General features: G+C 37.4%; 1 protein-coding gene and 1 pseudogene across 12 annotated transcripts in view; both read right to left on the reverse strand.

Annotated features, from left to right (window-relative positions):
* Positions 1 to 20,456, reverse strand: part of NEK11 (NIMA related kinase 11) — a 244,767-nt gene that overhangs the window by 176,530 nt on the left and 47,781 nt on the right. For 9 of the 12 annotated variants that reach the window (XM_026497009.4, XM_048216226.2, XM_057315968.1 and 6 more), the window contains one exon: positions 6,826 to 6,944. The exons of the other annotated variants lie outside the window; for them this stretch is intronic. In XM_026497009.4, coding sequence (XP_026352794.1) covers positions 6,826 to 6,944 — 119 coding nt within the window. The remainder of the gene's footprint in view (positions 1 to 6,825; positions 6,945 to 20,456) is intronic. 12 annotated transcript variants of the gene reach the window in all.
* LOC113253930 (high mobility group protein B1-like) lies at positions 11,765 to 12,869 on the reverse strand (annotated as a pseudogene).

Genomic DNA, 20,456 nt, shown 5'->3' on the forward strand with positions numbered 1-20,456 from the left:
CACACACACACACACACATGCCACTACTTCTTTATCCATTCATCTATAGATGGACACTTAGGTTGCTTCCATAATTTGGCTACTGTAAATAATGCTGCAGTAAACATAGGGATGCATGTATCCCTTTGAATTAGCATTTTTTTACTCTTTGGGTAAATACCCAGTAGTGTGATTACTGGATCACAGGGTAGTTCTATTTTTAATTTTTTGAGGAACCTCCACACTGTCTTCCATGGTGGCTGTACTGTTTGCATTTCCACCAACAGTGCACAAGGGTTCCTTTTTCTCCACATCCTCATCAACACTTATTGTTTCTTATGTTTTGATTTTAGACTTTCTGACAGGTGTGAGGTGATATCTTACAGTGGTTTTGATCTGCATTTCCCTGATGACGAATGATATTGAGCATCTTTTCATGTGGCCAACAGTGGCCACCTGTATGTCCTTCTTTGGAGAAGTGTCTGTCCATGTCTTCTGTCCATTTTTTAACTGGATTCTTTGTTTTTTGGGTGTTGAGTTGTATAAGTTCTTTATAGATTTTGGGTACTAACCCTTTATCAGATATGTCATAGGCAAATATGTTTTCCCATTCCATAGGCTGTCTTTTAGTTTTGTTGATTGTTTCCTTTGCTGTGCAGAAGCTTTTTATTTTGAAGTGTCCCAATAGTTTATTTTTGCTTTTGTTTTCCTTGCCTCAGGAGACTTATCTAGAAAGATGTTACAGCTGATGTCAGAAAGATTACAGCCTGTGCTTTCTTCTAGAATTTTTATGATTTCAGGTCTCATATTTAGATCCTTAATCCATGTTGAGTTTATTTTTGTGTATGATGAAGAAAGTGGTCCAGCTTCATTACTTTTCATGTAGCTGTCTAGTTTTCCCAACACCATTTGTTGAAGAGATTGTCTTTTTCCCATTGGATATTCTTTCCTCCTTTATCAAAGATTAATTGACCATATAATTGTAGGTTTATTTCTGGGCTTTCTGTCCTGTACTATTGATCTGTTTGTGTCAATACCATACTGTTTTGATTATTACAGCTTTGTAATATAACTTGAAGTCTGTGATACCTCCAGCTTTGGTTTTCTTTTTCAAGATTGCTTTGGCTATTTGGGGTCTTCTGTGGTTCCATACAAATTTAGAATTGTTTGTTGTAGTTCTGTGAAAAAAAATGCTCTTGGTATTTTGATAGGGATTACATTAAATGTGTAGACTGCTTTAGACAGCACAGACTCTTTAACAATATTTGTTCTTCCAACCCATTAGCATGGAATGTCTTTCCATTTCTTTGTGTTGTCTTCAATTTCTTTTATCAATGAGTTTATAGTTTTCAGAGTACAGGTCTTCCACCTCTTTGGTTAGGTTTATTCCGAGCTATCTTATTATTTTGGGTATAACTATAAATGGGATTGTTTTCTTAATTTCTCTTTCTGCTGCTTCATTATTGTTATATAGAAATGCAACAGATTTCTGTACATTGATTTTTGTATCCTTGACGTCACTGAATTCATTTATCAGTTTTTGTAGTTTTTTGGTGGAGTCTTTTGGGTTTTCTAATTATAGTATCATGTCATCTGCAAATAGTGAAAGTTTTACTTCTTCCTTCCAATTTGGATGTCCTTTATTTCTTTTTGTTGTCTGATTGCTGTGGCTAGGACTTCCAGTACTATATTATATAAAAGTGGTGAAGTGGGGGGGGGGTGCCTGAGTGACTAAGTTGGTTAAGTGTGCAACTCTTGGTTTCAGCTCAGGTCATGATCTTAGGGTTGTGAGATCGAGCATGAAGCATCGGGCTCCATGCTCAGCGTGGGGTCTGCTTGAGATTCTCTCCCTCTGCCCCTGCTCCTGCTCACACTCTCTCTCAAATAAATAAATAAAATCTTAAAAAAAAAAAAAGTGGTGAGAGTGAACATCCTTGTCTTGTTCCTGACCTTAGGGGAAAAGCTCTCAGTTTTTCACCATTGAGTATGATGTTAGCTGTCAGTTTTTCATATAAAGCCTTTATTATGTTGAGGTATGTTTCCTCTAAACCTACTTTATTAAGGGTTTTTATCATGAATCAATGTTGTGCTTTGTCAAATGATTTTTCTGCATCTATTGAAATGATCATATGGTTTTTATCCTCTTATTGATGTGATGTATCACGTTGATTGATTTGCAAATATTGAACCACATTTGCAACCCAGGAATAAATCCCACTTGATCGTGGTGAATGATGTTTTTAATGTATTGTTGGATTCGGTCTAATATTTTGTTGAAGATTTTTGCATCTATGTTCATCAGAGATATTGGCCTGTAGTTCTCTTTTTTTGTTGTTGTTGTGTCTTTATCTGGTTTTTGTATCAGGGTAATGCTGGCCTAATAGAATGAATTTGGAAATTTTCCTTCCTACTCTATTTTTTGGAAAAGTTTGAGAAGAATAGGTATTAACTCTTCTTTAAATGTTTAGGACACCTGGGTGGCTCAGTCAGTTAAGTGTCTGCCTTCAGCTCAGGTCATGATCCCAGGGTTCTGGGATTGAGTCCCACATCGGGCTCCTTGCTCAGTGGGGAGCCTGCTTCTCCCTCTGCCTGCCCCTCCCCCTGCTTGTGTTCTCTCTCTCTCTTTCTCACAAATAAATAAATAAAATCTTTAAAAAATAATAAATGTTTGGTAAAATTCACCTATGAAGCTATCTGGTCCTGGACTTTTGCTGGGAGTTTTTTGATTACTGATTCAATTTCTTTGTAGGTAATTGGTCTGTTCAAATTTTCTATTTCTTCCTGCTTCCGTTTTGATAGGCTATAGCTTTCTAGGAATTTATCCATTTCTCCTATTTTGTCCAGGAGAAAGTTTATTTTCTATAGGAGACATATTTAGACCTATACAAATTAAATATTGAAAACTAACAAGTGAATAGTAGATGACTATTCCTGATCAGGAATAACATATAGCATTTTTCCATTTAAAAACTATTCTGGAGATTGCTTGTGGTGAGCAGAGAATAATGCATAAACTTGTAGAATCACTATGTTGTACACCTGAAACTAATGTAACATTGTGTGTCAACTACACTCCAAAAACCTGACAAAAAAATAGTCTAGAGATTCGATCAAGATAGTGATAACTGGGGCACCTGGGTGGCTCATTCATTAAGCGTCTGCCCTTGGCTCAGGGCGTGATCCCAGTGTTCTGGGATCGAGCCCCACATCAGGCTCCTCCACTGGGAGCCTGCTTCTTCCTCTCCGCCTCCCCCTGCTTGTGTTCCCTCTCTCGCTGGCTGTCTCTATCTCTGTCAAATAAATAAATAAAATCTTTAAAACAAAACAAAAAAAAGATAGTGATAACTGCCTCCCCTTTCCACCCAAAACTCCCAGAAATATGAGGAATTTTTCAACAGGAAATTCATAATAGTGCTAGAAAATAGTTATAGATGGGCAAGAATTTTCATAAAAGCTCTGAAAGAATGCAAAAAGAGGATCCCCAAACCTAAAATATATAGATGAATGTTTCCTCTAGATCCCTCTTCCCACAGCAGCAACCAGCTCAGTAATATGCCCTGTATGGTTTTTCTCACTTCCCCATCTCACTCACTCTCCCCACTCACTGGTTTCTGTTTCATGAAATCACCCCCAGATAACCTTCTTACACTTTAGTTTTTGTTTCACAGTTCTGGTATTGGAGGAATTCAAACAGACAAGTTTTGATATTTTCCCGATATCTAGGGCCTTGCTTGTAACTAACTAACTTCCTTCCTTCCCACCTTCCCACCTTCCTTCTTTCCTACTTCCCTTCCTTCCTTCCTTCTTTTCTCCTTCCTTCCCTCCCTCCCTTTCTTCTCTCTGTCTCTCTCTCTCTTCCTCTCTCCCTGCCATCCTCCCTCCCTGCCTCCTCCTCTTTCCCTGTCTCATTCTCTCTCCATATTTCACCCAGGATATTCACCATTAAACTCAGCACCACTGCTTAAAATCTATCTTTCCAACTTCTCACTCACCCTTGGGTGATGAAACTTGGATTCATCCTTGACCTTCTCTTATCACATCTTACATATTGATGTAATGTAACTTCAGTCATTTGAACTTATCAAGTTAACTGTCATCCTTCCATGTCCTGCCCACTGCTGTCATATTGTTTCAGGTCCTACAACCTCATGCATGGATATTATAAAAGGTTTCAGACTGATATACTAAATTCCCCTCTCTCCCCTCTGTAATTTATCATCCAGTCTTCCTGAAGCTCTGATCATAGCTCCACTCAAAAGGTTTCTGTGGCACTATTGTCTATATTACAGAATAAAGCCCTCTACAACTTGATGTCAACCTACCTTTCCTCACAACTTCATTCATGTACCCCAAGAGCCATTCCCACTGAACTATACTCATCATTCACTCTAAAAGTGCCATGATTCCCCAGCTCTGTGCTTTTGCTAACTCTGGAAAGCTAAGACTCATCTTTCACCTTATTCAAAACCTACTTTGGGTCAAATGTTGTTTCTTCCAAGACCTTCATTGATTCTCCCAAGCAGCATAATTACCTCTCTTCTGATCTCCTATAGCACTTAAAGGGTACTTTTCTTGGCATTCTTATCATTTGTTTTAAATTAAAGTATAATTTACATTAAAATACATAACTCTTAATCTTGATGAATTTATCACCCTTGTAATCATCCACTTGGGTCAAAATACAGAACACTTCCAGCATCCCAGGAGATTCTTTATGCCCTCTTCCAGTCAAAATCCCCTTCAAAGATTAATCTCTATTCTGAGATTGGGTTAATCTCAAATTAGTTTTGCCTGTTTTTGAACTTCATGTAAATGGAGTCACATAGTATGCACTCTTTAGCATCCAGCTTCTTCATCCATCATGTCTCTGAGATTCATCCAGTCATGCACACCAATTGTACGTTCTTCTTTTATTGCAGAGTAGTATTCCATTGTAAGACTATACCACAATTTATTTAACCATTCTACTCTAAATGGACATTTCTCAGTGTTTCAGCTACTACAAATAAGCCTTCTATGGACATTTTGTACATGTCTCTTGTTGGACACAGGTACTCATTTTTCATCTAAGGAAGAGAATTATTGGGCCACAGGCATTCGGATGTTTAGGTTTGGAAGTACCATCAAACATTTTTCCAAACTGAAATTTGTCTGTCTATATAGAAAACTTTTAGGGGCGCCTGGGTGGCACGGCGGTTAAGCGTCTGCCTTCGGCTCAGGGCGTGATCCCGGCGTTCTGGGATTGAGCCCCACATCAGGCTCCTCCACTATGAGCCTGCTTCTTCCTCTCCCACTCCCCCTACTTGTGTTCCCTCTCTCTCTGGCTGTCTCTATCTCTGTCGAATGAATAAATAAATAAAAAAAAAAAAAAAAAGAAAACTTTTATAATAATTGGTTATAATAACATAATAAATAAGCACCATCACTTATTACCTGAATCATAAAGGAGGGTATTTCAAGAACACAGATACACAAACACCCAAACATTTAGCCCCATTTAATGACTTTCTTAAAATGCTGAAGGATTAAAAAAAATTTTAATCCTCTCTCTGAAGGATTATTTTAAACTCATTTACTTCAACTATTAAGCATACCAAATATATTGCAAATATCTGGGCTCCTAAATCAACTAGATTTCAGTTTTATATTTTGCACACAGAACACAAAAGTTGTCACCTTTATATGTGAAGGTGACATGTACATATGTGACATATACATACATATCTCCTTATGTATCAGCTAACACACATGCCATGGACTAGTAAAGAAAAGAAAAGAGATACCAATATAGCTATATACACATACGCCCTATGTTCAGCAGCCTCGGGTAGTTTATTAAAAGATTATTTGATATTCTTTTATCACTGTTTCTTAGGATAGTCTGTCGTCATTCAGAAGACTGCTATGAGTTGCCAATAAATCAGTGCCTATCTGTATCATCCAGCGTGTGTTTAGAAGATACGTGGAAAAGCTCAGTACAATCTGGTTACTTTTTATGCATTCAGGAAAAAAAGACAACACATTTGAGCTGTCTGATACCCATGGATAGCCAGACCTTGATGTACTCTCTAAATTTCAACCTTTGTTCAAGAACAATGTTCCACACACTCCTAAATTGAAAGATGTACTATGGACATCTCATAGTATCTACTTTTGTCTCTGTATGCTCATCTTTTCAAATGTGGTCATACCAATTAATGGGTCTCTAAAACATTCAAAAATCATTACTTTTGACCTGTAGAAAATACAATTAAAAGCTTTCTAAATACATTTTTAAGCCAGAGATTATAATTGCAAATTATAGAAAACTGAACTCATAAAACATACTTTGACCTTCTGTATCAGATACTTCAGGTCAAAACTGACTTTTGGTCTGAGTATTTATCTCCCTGAGGCCCACGAATATCTTTTTCCTCAATCACTTAGCTCATGTTGGAATGTGACACTGACACATTATAAGGTGACTATGAAATTCATTTAGAGCATGCTAGATATTAATAGCTCAAGCTTGTTGAAAGATACAATAAAGTCATAGCATGCTAAAGGTATCTGAGAATTGCTTACAATCACAGGATATGATCAGATATATGAGAATGTGTTTAATACAAGTTTCTGTCTTGTATTCAAGGCCAACCTGATTTCTAGAACAACAAAAAATGGCTATTCAAGTAAATCTTCTATATTGAATCATTCAAACAGTTTCCTCATGGGAAAGCATACTATAGATGTTTAACTGCAGTCATTTAGCTTTGGACTTGCTTTCTTTCAATTCCACCTCCAAAAATTCATTTTTCAAGTTCAGATATGACTGTCAAAATTGTGTCTGTCAGTAACAAATGAACATACCTTTCATGCATGTAGTCAACTCCTAGCAACAGCTGGATAAACCATTCTATTATTTGACTTTCTGGAAAGGTTTTGCCAGCTTCTTTATATTCCTGAATTTTACAGTCCAGATCCCGGCCCTGAAACACAGCAGCATAATTTTTCATATTTTTCTTTCAGTTAAGATTTTAAAATCAAGCTCTCTCTACAACAGTTAATGTATAGCAGTGACTATTTATCACAAGAAAGTGAGGGCATACTGCCACTCTGGAACTCAGAGCCTCCCCTTGACCAACCTCTAGCCAGGCTCCTTGGAGCCCTCTTCTCAACTAGGCCTCGACCTTGGCTTATAAAGACTTGAACCAATATTAACACACTTCTAATAGCTCAAGGCCACACCCCTAGGGTGACACTAGTATCCTATAAAGTGCCTACCTGAGAAAACTTACGGCTGCCAAAAGAATTTACTGTTTTCCAGCCCATACCTGTCTCCTGGTATCTGTGGAAGGGTAGGGACCTAACTTTAATTAATGCCAGTTAGCAAGCCCAGATACACATGAACCAACCCCTTTTCTGCTTTTTGTAATATTTCCCTTCCCTGACTCTGCTCAGGCCTCCACTGTTTTCCCCCTTTTCATGGTCCAGTCACCTATGCACTTATCAGAATACGTGCACAACTAGAAAGAGCTCAGCTCTTTCCCTGCCAGTTACCAAATAAACTCTGTTTTCACCACTTTAAGTAATGCCCACTGTGTTTATCTTTGACATCATTCAAGGACAAAAACTCTTCTAAAGAGTTTTATTTTTATTACATTACTTAAATATTACCTGAAATTTATTTTTATTACATTACATTACATTACATTACATATTTACATGTACCCACATAAAACTAAGAATGACTTTCCTTATACTTAAGAGTTTTATATAACTATAGAAGCCTAACACATATACAAAGCAAAAATATAAAGCCAGTTAGACTCAAATGAATGATATTAATCTAATATAAAGTGATGATGTTTTGGTGAAACTGTATCAGTCCTTACATTGTAAATATGGCACTGGCTGCTGGAGTTCGATTGTTTTCAGTTTGGCTTGTCCAGACTAACATGTGTTTTGGGATGACTTAAGTCTCTTTTTGTCTCTTTAACTACATTAAAGAGTTAAAATTCCCAGGAATACAGCAACGGTTGATTTATGTGGGGTCCAAACACATCATTTAAACATTCAGTCTGTCCTCCCACTCACTGGTGATAGAAAGAATAATACTCGGTGCCAAAAATGAATCACGATCACAACGACAAACATCTAAAATTGCCTGGCAGAGTCTGATAAGACCTTTTCTGATTATGCTTATATTAATGTATTTCAACTACCATAGAAACGAATACGCAAAATGTAAAATTCTTTTAGAGAAGCCCTATACCTGATCCCCTTTACCTTAAAACACTGGACAATTAAACACAATTCCAGAAGTATGTGTCTGAAGAAAAAATGAGTGAAATGCAAGTGTTTTTGGTCTTTAGGGTATGCCGACAACATAGCCCCATGAGAGAAGAGAGGTACTAAGCCGCATCCCTAAGGAACATAAGAGCCAAACATTAAGCTACTTACAGACTTCGTGACAGAGTTTTCACTGTTAAATGCAGAGGAGAAGCATTTACAGGCAATGAAACAATCAAAGGGTAATTACTTCTAATCAAACATTAGGTCAACCAACTGACTCAGTTGCAATGCATTTTTTATTTCCTTTCAGTGCAATATGCAAATATTTGCCTTGCATATTCTCACCTTTCACAAGGGCATGACAAGTCAAAAATAGCATACAAACTTCAACTTGCGCCCTAGCTCACATTCAATTTTCTGCTGGATCTTCTGGGCCAAGGAGATCAAAGCTTGTTGGGAATTCAAAAATACAGTGAATCGATTATTTGACTCCTTATCAAAAATACTATCCTTTTCTTCTCATTCTCCAAACCTACCTTTATATTCCGTCCTTTTAATCCTAGAGTTTATCACAGTTCTGTAGGATCATACAAGCTATACTGTCATAATGTTTCTATAAATTGCACAAAACATTTTTGACAATATCTTGTGAAGTAGACACAAAAGCACTTCAGATAAAAGGTGGTAGCTGTAAGTGTATATATTTTTCCAATCCAGTTTTCCTCTTCTATCCAAAAGGACCTCTCTCTCTCTCTCTCACACACACACACACACACACGCACACAAATTTTAAAACAAAAAACAAGATATCCTTTCAATATTCCATTTAGATTCTCTGAATATGATAAAATATCCCCACTGTCAGAAAGATAATTATATACATGTTGCTGTGTTCTTCTTGAATAGCTTTAGATGAGATGGATGGATGGATGGATGGATCAAAGGAAAGAAGGAAGAAAGAAAGGGGGGAAGGGAGGAGGGGAGGAAGGGAGGAAGGAGGAAAGGAAGAGGGAGAGAGGGAAAGAAGAAATGAAAAAAAAAAGAAAAACTTGCCGTATAGAAGTATCAATGAAGCTGCCTGCTTCAACCCAATGTTTCTTACTTTAGAAAGGTCATACATAAGTACAGTTGTCCCTATGAAAACAGCCTTTGCATTGTAATTGTCTACCCCAATTGTAATAACACTAAAATTTGGACAACTTTGTGTATTAAAATAGCATTCAAGAATTTATCCCCAATAAATTATAGAAATATGAATTTTACACATTTGTATTAGCTTTGGTATTGTTTTCTTTGTGAGTGAGCAGAATTATATTCTCTGTGAGTTATGTTGCCATGAAGGGAGCACAATCCCTGGGTAACATTTAGTGGTAGTCTGATAATTACATCCTAATGCTCTCTCCTCAAGTGGTGACTGGAACTTGCTTATCTGTTTCCTGCTCTGATATTAAGTATGCACGCAATTTCCCGTGACTAAATAAACATATATACAGACTATTAAAAAAAAAGAACAGGGTCTTTAACAGTGGGCCTCAAAGTGAAATGTCAAAAGGAGATTATACAAATTGCCTCTTCCTCTCTGAGCAGAACTATAAGGAGGAGAAATGAACCAGTTCCTAATATTAAGCAAGGAATATGTTTAGTTGACAAGATAGACCACCAAAAGATTAATCGGAGAGCTGGATCTCATCCTCCTCAAGTTACTGCCCCTGAAATTTTCATTTTGCGCATTTATCTCTAAGAAAAATTATTTGCTTTGAATTTTGTTCTTTAATAAATACTCTTTTCTAAACAAGTCACTCAAAATTAAGATAACAAATTATGCTTTTATATAACAACAAAAAAATACAATTTTTTTTGTGAAGCAGTCTGATTTTAACTCAGCAATATGAAAAGCATTTATGACTTTCTTTCTCTAAGCTATCTTCCACGGAAAAATCAAACGTTTTTGATAAAATGTCATACTTCGGTTTAAGAAGTTATTACATTATCTATAGGCATATTGTCTTCTTAATTTTGTCTTTGAGAAATATTTAATGATGACTTTTATTGCTAAAAAAAACTTTAGTTAAGGGCGCCTAGGTGGCTCAGTCGGTTAAAGTGTCTGCCTTCAGCTCAGGTCATGATCCCAGGGTCCTGGGATGGAGTCTGCTTCTCCCTCTGTCCCTTCCCCCAGCTCATGTGCTCTTCCTCTCTCTCTCAAAAATAAATAAATAAAGTCTTTAAAAAAAAAAAAACTTTAGTGAAGAGTACTGACTTTGACTTAAACCATTATTAATGTTGCCCTATGTCTATATTGCTCACAGAAAATGCTTTCTTTCATTAATATCACCCCTTGAAAGTTGCAAATAAAGCTTTGATATTAACTTCTGAAGTTTTGTAAATCTGTAACCCAAAATGTACCATTTGATGGGTTAACGGCATCTCCTCCTTCCCCCATCCCAATTAGCCAACATCAGATTGACTTTGAAATGCCAAGACCTTGAAGAAATGAAATACAACTCAAATACAGTGTCTAAACACCATCTTTGATTTCATTATAAAGTTTTAAATCCTAAAAGCATTTAATTAAACAAAAGTTAATCCATGTGTTTTTTCAGTCATCCACAGAAGCACTTACAACCAGTTTAAAAGGCTAAAGTAGAGCATTCTCAGAAGCCTGAATACCGCGCAACTGCAATGTCCAGAGCATATGCAAAGAACAAAGTCATCTCAGGATTTTAGGGCTGGAAGAAGCTTGAAAAACTGTTCTGCCCTACTTCATTTTAAAATAAAAAAGCTGCCCCTTATTACTTGGTTGACATCGTGAAATGCTGTTCTGTTACACTCTATGTCGCCTTTAAACAAGCTTTTTTTTTTTAATTTTTAATTTTTATTTATTTATTTATTGATGTAAAGTTTGATGATTCATTAGTTGCGTATAACACCCAGTGCACCATGCAATGCGTGCCCTCCTTACTACCCATCACCAGCCTACCCCATTCCCCCACCCCCGTCCCCTCTGAAGCCCTCAGTTTGTTTCTCAGAGTCCATAGTCTCTCATGCTTCACCTTTAAACAAGCTTCTAATACATCCTTCTAGTGGATCTCAAATGGCAGCAGGCGTCAGAATCATCCGCGTTGCTTGTTTAAAAGGCATATCCTGCACCCCGTCAACAGAGACTCTGATTCAGTAAGTCTGGAGAGGACAATGGAATCTGTATTTTTTAATTTCTTTTTTAATAAAACAAATTGTATTTACTTAGAAGCATTCAGAATGTCAACAAAACGGTTGCAACTCTTTTTTTTTTTTAAATTACAGAGTGGTATTTAGTTAACAGAACAGCAATGATTTCGTAGAAGCTGCATCAGAGACAAGTGAAGATGAAAAAACTATCATCCCTGGGGGTGCCCCACTGGCTCAGCCAGAAGAACACAACTCTGGATCTCGAGGTTGTGAGTTCGAGCCCCACACTGGGGGTAGAGATTATTTAAAAAAATAAAATCTTAAAAAAAAAAAAAAAACTGCCATCCCCATATATAACTAATTTGTGCTGTGCACCAAGAAGAACCCATGCCAATTCCCATGCCAATTTCCCACCTCCACACCGCACCAGGCAAGGTTAGTGGCTACAGAAAAGACCACCAGGACAGGGCTGTCAAAAGACACATTCGGGAGTGTGTTAATGATACAAAAAAAAGACATTGTACAGTTTGAAAACAAATCTTATGCAGCCTTACATTTCAGTCTTTTTCTTTAAAAGGAGTGAGTTGTATATAGGGGGTTACATGCTTTTTAGACAAGGAAAAAAACTGCGCTAGCCCCAAGCTATTCGTCATCTTCTTCTTCATCCTCCTCCTCTTCCTCTTGACTTCCTCTTCCTTCGTCTTCTGTCTTTTCCTTGCCTTTTTTGGCCTAGACGACTCCTTTTACTGTCGCATCAGGCTTTCCCCGAGCGCGGTATGCAGCAATCTCCTTTCATAGTTTTCCTTAAGCTGAGCGGCCTTCTTTCCATGAGGCTGCTTGTCGTCTGCGGCAGTGTTACTCCACGCTGTCCCAGCTTCTTTGCAACGTCACCTGTGGATAGGCTGAGATGTTCTCCTTTGATTTGGGGGGGATACTCAGAACAAAAAAGGAAAAGGCCAAAGGAGGCCTCTTGGGTGCATAGGAATCCTTGAACTTCTTTTTTTGTTTCCCCTTTAAGGGGTATTAAGTTTTCATTTCTCTTTCATAATGGGCTTTGTCTGCCTTTGCCCTGTCTTCCAATTTTCCTTTCTCTTTAGTAGACATGGTCCTCCGCCTTTCTGCGCACTTCTTAGAAACGTCTGAGAAGTTGGCTGAAGCATCTGGGCGCTTCATCTTGTCTCCTCTAGGCAAGTTTGCACAAAGAATGCATATAATGACATTTTTGCCTCTCGACTTCTTAGGATGTCTTCTGCCCATGTTTAATTCCTCAGTGAGGCACAGAGTCGCCCAATGCCTGTCTGGCTTTCACTCCCCCCTGCGCTGTCTCATTGGAGCTCAGTGTACCGTAATGGCTGTTGGAATCCATATTTTTAAACAAGCATTCTAAGTGACTCTGGGACAGGTAACCCATGGACCACACTTTAAGAAAATGCTACATGTTGGCTAACTGAACATAATAAAAATAAAAAATAAAATAAAATAAAATTCATGGTTAAATTAAAAAAGAAACTGTTGCTAGATAATAACACAAATGGGCCACATACTTAATATTTCACCCATCAAGGGAAACATCTGGTCCAATAGTTTGAAAAATTCCAAAGGCAAAAGATGTATTTGGGACAGTCAGGGTTAAATAAGAATCATTTTATAATGATATATTTTTAAAAGACTGTGGCATTACTAAAGAGAACACCAATAAATGAAGGTGGAAGGGCAGCGAAGGAGATCGCCCGTCATCGCAGAACCCGAAGATGCTTCCTTAGAATTTTGGAAGTTCACTGTAATGGAGTGCATGAAAGTGGGGGAAATGGAGGCCACACCACACTCTTAAAAGCAAAATAAGAAAATCCAGTTTCTAAATAGGTACTAAATAATGGCGTGTGATATCATGATGTTTATGTCTGATAATATAAATGAGCATTACTGAGTTTAGTTGCTAATTTCTTTTTCTAGATTCTTTTAAAGTATTCTTCCTGTTGAGGCAAATGTACATGAATAAGAATAAAATGGTAGAACTTATTTTTAACCTAAGAAGTGAAATGAAATGCTTTCATCTATAAATCACTGGGTTGTTTTTAAAATAAAGTATTTGAAGTGGATTATTCTGATCCTATTTTTGAACACTTATATTTATATAAAGTATGTCCGCTAAAGCCATACCCCACATGCTGTAAGTTCTACTGGGTTTATGAATTGCTTTATATTAGTGCATTAGTACAAATCTTTTAAATAAAACTAGTTTTGCTTTTGAACTTTTTACATTAACAATTTTAAGTAAAAATCAGTGGCCTTACTTTTTAACTTTGTTGTTAAAAGGCTAAAAAATTTCATAGTTTAAACAAAGGAAGAAAATAGAACAAATCAAATTACTTTAATCTTGGTACTTAAAAATCATGAGCAGATAAGTTCAGGTATATAAAATCATGAGACACTCACCTGATTTACAGTCTTCCCTAACTGAATAAAGTCTGGACTCATAGAACTGGCACAGAGAAAATTCAGGAAGGCCTACCTACACCAGGATGGAGCTGCCCAGATAAAACAGAGAACCCCGAGGGGCCCTACCTCTCTAAAGATAATGCTTAGTTCCCTCAGTCAGCAGCAATCCCAGCAAAGCAGGCCACTAAAGACAGCCCTGATGTGTGGACACCTGCAGCTCACACTGGGAAGAATGGTTCCATAGACTGAATGTTTGTGTCCCCTCAAAATTCTATGTAGAAATCTTAATCCCCAGTATGACAGTCTTGTGGGGGGACACTGGGAAATGATTAGATCATGAGCGTGGAGGCTCATGAATAAAATTAGTGTCTTTATAAAAAGAGACCCCAGAAAACTCCCCCACCCCTACTACCATGTGAGGACACAGCAAGAAGATGACCAACCATCTATAAACCAGGAATCTGGCCTTCACAGACACTGAATCTGCTGGAATCTTGATCTTAGACTTCAAATTTCTGTTGTTTGTAAACCACCTGGTCTATGTATGTTGTTACAGCAGCCTGAATGGACTAAGACAGATGGTCACTAATCAATGTCATAATAATCAATATCCCAGGATCTCTCTCAACCACAAAAAAACAATTTGGATGGTAGTGGCCCCAGACACAGGACAATAAACAGTAGCTTTATAAGACATATCATTGCCAAATTCACTTGCAAGAGTGTACTGACACCTACTAGAGGTTCAAAATTATAAAACTCAACCTACTTACTTGGTTTATTTAAGCAGTTTTACATAAATAAGAAACATAAGAGAAATTTTCAAATTTTCTTTTTTACAGTACAAACAGATCCTTGGCAAGTAATCGCTTGAAAATTGCTATCAGTCCCATTAGTGTTTAAGAATTTGCATGTTTCCTCCTTCTGGCATGAATCATACTAACAGCTACAAGTCAGACTCAGAGTTAAAAATTACCTTGCCTTCTAGAAAACAACTGGAAAGGGGAGACAGGAGTAGCAACGATTATAATCACAACTCCATTATTGACAGGTGCAAAGCTCTGATAGCCATTTTTTCAATATTCATTATTTCAAATCCCTAAAAAAAAACTAACAAAAGAGGTGGTGTTGTTACACTATCTTAATATCAGGAAAAGCATCAGAAAAATGAAATAACTTGCTGAAGGAAATGGACCAAGATTTGAACAGAAGTCAGTGTGATGACCAAGTCCACACACTCTCCACTATTTCAAACCCTAACTAGTCTCTGAGTGAGAGAAATAAAATACTTAATAACATCATCAACACATTAAAATATCCACGTGTGTGCAAACCGAGAGACATGTGTTTCCTTGTTTCTGTATAACTGGAGATAAAAATAGAATATTAGTGAGAATACGCCAAGAAAAGGAAATGTACATGTGAATTGTGAGATGATCACCACATTTGAGTTAACTGACACGTCCAATACCTCACACAGTTATTTTTTTTCTTTTTCTTTTCTGTCTCTCTCTCTCTTTTTTTTTTTTTTTTTTTGGTGGTGAGAGCACTTGAGATCTACTCTCTTCGCAAATTTCAGGCATAAAGTACATTGTTATTAACTATGTCACTGTCCACAGAACTATGTTCTAGATTCCCAGAACTTGTTCATCTTATAACTGAGAGTTTTCATTTTATATTTTTCATATTTTCCTATAATTCACATAGGCTTGACTAGTGCAGAAATTTGTGTTCTGGGCCATGATTTGAAACATGTTTAGTTAACATAGTTGGTCTGAGCAATAAAACAGTCAATCTCTTCTAATTCATGTCCACGTGCAAGTAGATAATTACATGCTTGGGGAGGTAGGAACCATGGACTATTGGTTGATTCTATTAAATATTAAGGAAGGAATTAGAGTAATCCAAGTAAAAAGAAAAAAAGGAGCAGTTTTCCTAATACCCCTGGTCCTGGTTCTACCCTGGATGAAATTCAATATTCCAGCCATGTAATTGCCAGAAAAATCACTCCACCTTTCTGGGGTCTTGTTTCCTCATCTATAAAATAGAATAATATATAAGAATCTACTTCTTGAAAAAGGATGAGGGCGTGTTAAGAAGACACAGGAGCCAACACGAAGGAGCCCCAAAGGCTAAAGCTGGAAGAGTCTGAACAACAAAATAAATAAGGAGTATTGGGTTATAACCCACAGAATAAAATAAATATTCATGAGTTCATGATAATATAAAGAATTGAATAAATACATAAGTGGAAAAAGAACAGTAGAAGAGCTCTTCCTTATAAGAGAATCCCAATTAGTAAATGTAGAAAGAATGAGGGAAATACATAATCACCATTAGGAAAACATCAGAGTAAAAAGAGCTCCAGACAACCTTCACTGGAAGATGCTAAAATCAGTAGGTGAAAGTTTAAGGAAATACAGGATTATTAGCATAGTCTCAAAGTAGCTTTCCCAAGATACTTATCCACTAGAAAAAAGGAAATAGTATAACTTTACAGTGGAGAAATCCAGCAGATACAACTTCAATCAAAAAAATCAAAGTTAACATCACCAGTAATAAGACGTACTAACATCATGTCCCCTCTTAATATGATACACTGAGAAGGACAACACATCACTGCTCTGGTAGTCTTGTCCAGAATATATAATCTCAATCTAATCATGAGAAAACATCAGACAAATCCAAACTGACAGGCCTTCTACAAAATAACTTACCAGTACTCATCAAAAGTAGCAATGTCATAAAAAAAAAAGGCTAGAAAGGGAAACTGTCACAGATCAGAAAGGACTAAAGAGATACAACAATTAAATGCATTGTAGAATCCTAGATTGGGCCCTGGAACAGACAAAGACACAGCAAGGAAACTGGTAAAATGTTAATATTCTGGGTTTGATAACTGTACAGAGATTATAGAAGTTGTTAACATTAGGAAATGTGTTTAACTGCAAACGCATTACAATTAAAAGTGAAGTATTAGGTTCTTAAATCATGGTCCATGATTTTCTATTTCTGAGCTTTTTAATCACATTATTCCCTTTAACTCAAGTGTCCTTGCCCCATCTCCCTTGACCAAATCCTTCCCATACTTACAAGTTCAAATATAATGCCAGTTCCTCCATGGTTCCTGCAGTCCAAAGTCATTTCTACTCTTAGCTCCCACAGCACTTTAACCACCTCATTCCCTTGACCCTTACCATATCCCCCTTGTATTTTTGCCATTGTTAGAAATGGTTCATTTTTTTTTTTACCAGACAGGTTCATTAAAGAAATATTATTGTATTATCTCTGTTGCCCCACGCTTTCTAGAATTGTATCTGACACAGAGTTGGGGATCAGTAATGGCTTTTGGAAAGACCTTTGATTACTACTGCCTTTATGAATTTGAAATTCTTAAGGAACCAATGAATAATCTAGAATGCCAATTTATATTCGTATGCACTGAGAACTACAACTGCCAAGACAACAGGAAGCTCTTGTCAGTTTAGTCAGCAGATTTTTTCCTTTTAGAAGAGGCCCAAGTAGAGAGCTGCACTGTAATCAGAAATTGCACATGGAGCAAGAATAGGCCAGGCAATTTTCATGAATAACAGCACCAAGCGAGGTGCCTGAGCATAAAACCTAATCCAGTGTCAGAGCCATACTTCCCAGTTCTCAGGTCTGGGCCTCATCTTTGCTCAGTGCTCCATAAACACTGACAAAGTTTTCCTTTACAATTCCATTTTTCTATTTGTACACTAACCATTCCCCTTTTTACGCAGTTTGCAGCCCTGGCTACACATTTGAATCACTTGGAGAGCATTCAAACCTCCTGATATCTAGATAAAAATCCAGGTCAATTAAGAAATGAGAGCGAATCTGACAGAAATTAAAAATTCTATGAGCCAAATGCAGGCAAAACTAGAGGCTCTGACAGCCAGGGTCGCAGAAGCAGAGGAAAGGGTTAGTGAATTGGAGGATGGGTTAATAGAGGAAAAAATGAAAATAGAAGATGGTCTTAAAAAAATCCATGCCCACGAATGTAGGTTACGGGAGATTACTGACTCAATGAAACGATCCAATGTTAGAATCATCGGCATCCCCGAGGGGGTGGAGAAAAACAGAGGTCTAGAAGAGATATTTGAACAAATTGTAGCTGAAAACTTCCCTAATCTAGCAAGGGAAACAAACATTCGTGTCCAAGAGGCAGAGAGGACCCCTCCCAAGCTCAACCACGACAAACCTACGCCACGTCACGTCATAGTGAAATTCGCAAATATTAGATGCAAGGATACAGTATTGAAAGCGGCCAGGGCAAAGAAATTTCTCACGTACCAAGGCAAAAGCATCAGAATTACGTCAGACCTGTCTACACAGACCTGGAATGAGAGAAAGGGTTGGGGGAGCATATTTAAAGCTCTTTCAGAGAAAAACATGCAGCCAAGGATCCTTTATCCAGCAAGGCTGTCATTCAGAATTGATGGAGAAATAAAGACATTTCAGAATCGCCAGTCACTAACCAATTTTGTAACTACGAAACCAGCCCTACAGGAGATATTACGGGGGGTTCTATAAAAGTAAAAAGGCCCCAAGAGTAATACAGAACAGAAAGTCACAGCCAATACAAACAAAGACTTTACTGGCAACATGGCAACATTAAAATCATATCTCTCAGTAATCAGTCTTAATGTAAATGGTTTGAACCATCCGATAAAACGCCACAGGGTTGCAGATTGGATAACAAGAAATGACCCATCCATTTGCTGTCTACAAGAGACTCATTTCAAACCCAAAGATGCATTCAGACTGAGAGTAAGGGGATGGAGTACCATCTTTCACGCAAATGGTCCTCAAAAGAAAGCTGGGGTAGCAATTCTCATATGAGATAAATTGGATTTTAAACTACAGACTATAGTTAGAGACGCAGAAGGGCACTATATTATTCTTAAGGGAAGTATTCAACAAGTGGATATGACAATTATAAATATATATGCCCCCAACAGGGGAGCAGCAAGATACACAAGCCAACTCCTATCCAGAATAAAGAGACATATAAATGAAAATACATTAATAGTAGGGGACCTCAACACTCCACTATCAGAAATAGACAGAACACCCTGGCAAAAACTAAGCAAAGAATCAAAGGCTTTGAATGCCATACTCGACGAGTTGGACCTCATAGATATATATAGAACACTACACCCCAGAACCAAAGAATACTCATTCTATTCTAATGCCCATGGAACATTCTCAAGAATAGACCATGTTCTGGGACACAAAACAGGTCTCAACCGATACCAAAAGATTGAAATTATCCCCTGCATATTCTCAGACCACAACGCTCTGAAATTGGAACTCAACCACAAGGAAAAATTTGGAAGAAACTCAAACACTTGGAGACTAAGAGCCATACTGCTCAGGAATGACTCGATAAACCAGGAAATCAAAAATCAAATTAAACAATTTATGGAGACCAATGAGAATGAAAATACAACAGTCCAAAACCTATGGGATACTGCAAAGGCAGTCCTAAGGGGGAAATACATAGCCATCCAAGCCTCACTCAAAAGAATAGAAAAATCTAAAATGCAGTTTTTATATTCTCACCTCAAGAAACTGGAACAGCAACAGAGGGACAGGCCTAATCCACGCACGAGGAAGCAGTTGACCAAAATTAGAGCTGAAATCAATCAAGCAGAAACCAGAGTACAGTAGAGCAGATCAACAGGACTAGAAGCTGGTTCTTTGAGAGAATCAATAAAATTGACAGACCACTGGCAAGACTTATCCAAAAGAAAAGAGAAAGGACCCAGATTATTAAAATTATGAATGAAAAAGGAGAGGTCACGACGAGCACCATTGAAATTGGAAGGATTATTAGAAATTTTTATCAACAGCTATATGCCAATAAACTAAGCAATCTGGAAGAGATGGAATCCTTCCTGGAAACCTATAAACTACCAAGATTGAAATCGGAAGAAATTGATTCCTTAAACAGGCCAATTAATTATGAAGAAATTGAGTCAGTGATAAACAACCTTCCAAATAACAAAACTCCAGGCCCGGACGGTTTTCCTGGGGAATTCTACCAAACATTCAAAGAAGAAATAATACCTATTCTCCTAAAGCTATTTCAAAAAATAGAAACAGAAGGAAAGCTACCAAACTCATTCTATGAGGCCAATATTACCTTGATCCCCAAACCAGGCAAAGACCCCCTCAAAAAGGAGAATTACAGACCGATTTCCCTAATGAATATGGACGCCAAAATCCTCAACAAGATACTTGCTAATAGAATCCAACAGTACATTAAAAGGATTATCCATCACGATCAAGTGGGATTCATACCTGGGATGCAAGCGTGGTTCAATATTCGCAAATCAATCAGCGTGATACATCATATCAACAAGAAAAGACTCAGGAACCATATGATCCTCTCAATCGATGCCGAAAAAGCATTTGACAAAATACAGCATCCTTTCCTGATTAAAACCCTTCAGAGTGTAGGAATAGAAGGTACATTTCTCAATCTCATAAAAGCCATCTATGAAAAGCCTACTGCAAATATTATTCTCAATGGAGAAAAGCTGGAAGCCTTTCCCTTAAGATCAGGAACTCGACAA

Source organism: Ursus arctos, unplaced genomic scaffold, assembly GCF_023065955.2.
Source record: "Ursus arctos isolate Adak ecotype North America unplaced genomic scaffold, UrsArc2.0 scaffold_20, whole genome shotgun sequence".
NCBI lineage: Eukaryota > Metazoa > Chordata > Mammalia > Carnivora > Ursidae > Ursus > Ursus arctos.